Source organism: Orbicella franksi, chromosome 1, assembly GCF_964199315.1.
Source record: "Orbicella franksi chromosome 1, jaOrbFran1.1, whole genome shotgun sequence".
NCBI classification, from domain to species: domain Eukaryota; kingdom Metazoa; phylum Cnidaria; class Anthozoa; order Scleractinia; family Merulinidae; genus Orbicella; species Orbicella franksi.
In genome coordinates, this window is record NC_138145.1 from 6,943,235 (window position 1) to 6,945,212 (window position 1,978).

Sequence of the window (1,978 nt, forward strand, 5' to 3'; positions counted from 1 at the left end):
GGAAAAGTTTTGCATATTTACATTATGGGACGAATGACATTTGTTGACAACACTACCTAAATATTGCGCGCACCTTTATTGGCCACCTAGATTGTATTATTGTGTAACGAAAACACGGCAATTGCAGTGAAGGAAAGCTTTGCATATTTTCTATTCGCTCTTTTTTGTTGTTATTGTTATTGTTGTTGTTGTTGTTGTTGTTGTTGTTGTTGCTCTTTTTGTTTTGTTTTTAAGTAAGGTTATGTCAAACATCTGAAAATAACAGTTTGTATTTTGCTTCTGACTTTTCAGTCTGACTTCCACGCAGCATACCCTGCAAAATGTAACCCTGGCCCATATGCATGCAGGTAAATAACTTCCGTTCGTTATCCTTAGCAAGAAACACAGACAAACTAAAATGAATGTTTCTTTTTATCCTATCACATATGCTCAAGTTCAAAGCTTTGGAATCGCAAAGAAAGAACGTTAAGATTGCGAATTTTAATTTTTCTCCGGCAATTCCTAAATAACTTATGGAAACCATTCCCAAATTTTTGATTAAACGTGAGATAAACGTAAGGGTTAAGTCCGCTGTAAGTAGATATTAACCAAAGAACAAATAAAAGGAGGCTTCCGTTTAGCTCCAAATAGTTTATATACTCCAGAATAACTGATATGAACAAAGGAAGCCAACACACTATATAAAAAACAGTAACAACGATCATCATCAAGGTAACTTTTCTTGCCGTTTTTACGGCTTCAACTTGTTGTGCATTCTGACTGGATCCCTCTCCTGGAACTTGACGTGACCAAAGTGTGAGACACACTTTTGCGTAAAGGGCTGCTATTACCAAAAAAGGTAGGAATGCCAGCAAACCACCGGTGATGATATTAATAATTGTCCACTCTTGTAGAACATCTGTCAAGTCACAGTAATAACAGTCATTTAATTTTTTGAAGCTTGCATTCTGAAGGAAGTTTAAAGGAGTAGCAAGGCACGTAGCCCAAAGAAGAAAAATTATTTTCTTTAAATGTTGAGACACGGGTGAAGATCTCAAAGGTCGCGTTACTGCGTAAAAACGTTCAACGGCAATCGTTGCAAGGACCCAAAGTGAAAACATGTGGAAGCTGAATATAACTGCAAGGAATACCTTGCAAGTGATCAAACCAAGGAGCCCTCCTAACCATGAGTTGTTCATCAAACTGTAATGAATGACATTCATTCCCTCTGCTAAGGTGATCATAAGATCTGCGCATGCTTGATTCAAAATCAGATAGTTGGTAGTGGTCTTCATGGAGTTATCTGTTCGTATTATGTGAATGATGACTGAGTTGCCGAACAGAGACGCAAGAAATGTGGCAATGTAAACAACATGCAGCAACCAAAGCAGCTGGAAGTGTGTTTCTTTAACGAAGACTGTCGTGTTTACTAGAGAGAAACATAAATTGAAGTTTATTGTCATGGATAATTATCGCTTGTAATGATATGACTATACTGAATTGTTTAGATGACACACTGTGAAGCAGTCTAACTTTAAGCATGTCACTACCAGTTGCCGTACGTATATCTGTGCTGCTTCCTCTTCAACACTTTCAGTATTGAATTTGAATGCCCGACTATACTGATAATGAAAGAAATACCTTAAGCTTTCTCTACAAGATAAGACAGTTGTGACGACATCTAGTCTATTAAGAGTTAGTGCCAAGAGAAAACCAGGCAGAAACAGGCAGGAGGTGATACAGCTTAAATCACCGATTTCGCTCAAACTTGGCGCAACGTTTGGGTCCGGTGAGTAAACGATTATGGCAAAAAAAGTACGCAGGTCAAAATATTTTGTTCCCTTCAAGCTAGGGGGTACAAAAAAATGGCCATTTGGCATTAATTTATGCATATTTAATAAGCTGTCTTTGGTTTGGTATTTCTACAACAAGAAAAGCCATGTGAAAATGAAATCCACTGTATCATGTTCTACAATCATTAATCTCAAAGCAAAGATAT

At 37.4% G+C, this 1,978-nt stretch overlaps 1 protein-coding gene across 1 annotated transcript; it reads right to left on the reverse strand.

Annotated features, from left to right (window-relative positions):
- Positions 1-419: 419 nt before the first annotated feature.
- Positions 420-1,442, reverse strand: LOC145482844 (substance-P receptor-like). Its single transcript, XM_081461486.1, has one exon. The coding sequence runs from the start codon at positions 1,440-1,442 to the stop codon at positions 420-422; it is 1,023 nt and encodes a 340-aa protein (XP_081317612.1).
- Between the last annotated feature and the right edge of the window lie 536 nt (positions 1,443-1,978).

What these genes read in the sequence shown, in the direction of transcription:
- LOC145482844 (XM_081461486.1), bottom strand. Translation starts at nt 1,442, where the DNA reads ATGACAATAAACTTCAATTTATGTTTCTCTCTAGTAAACACGACAGTC.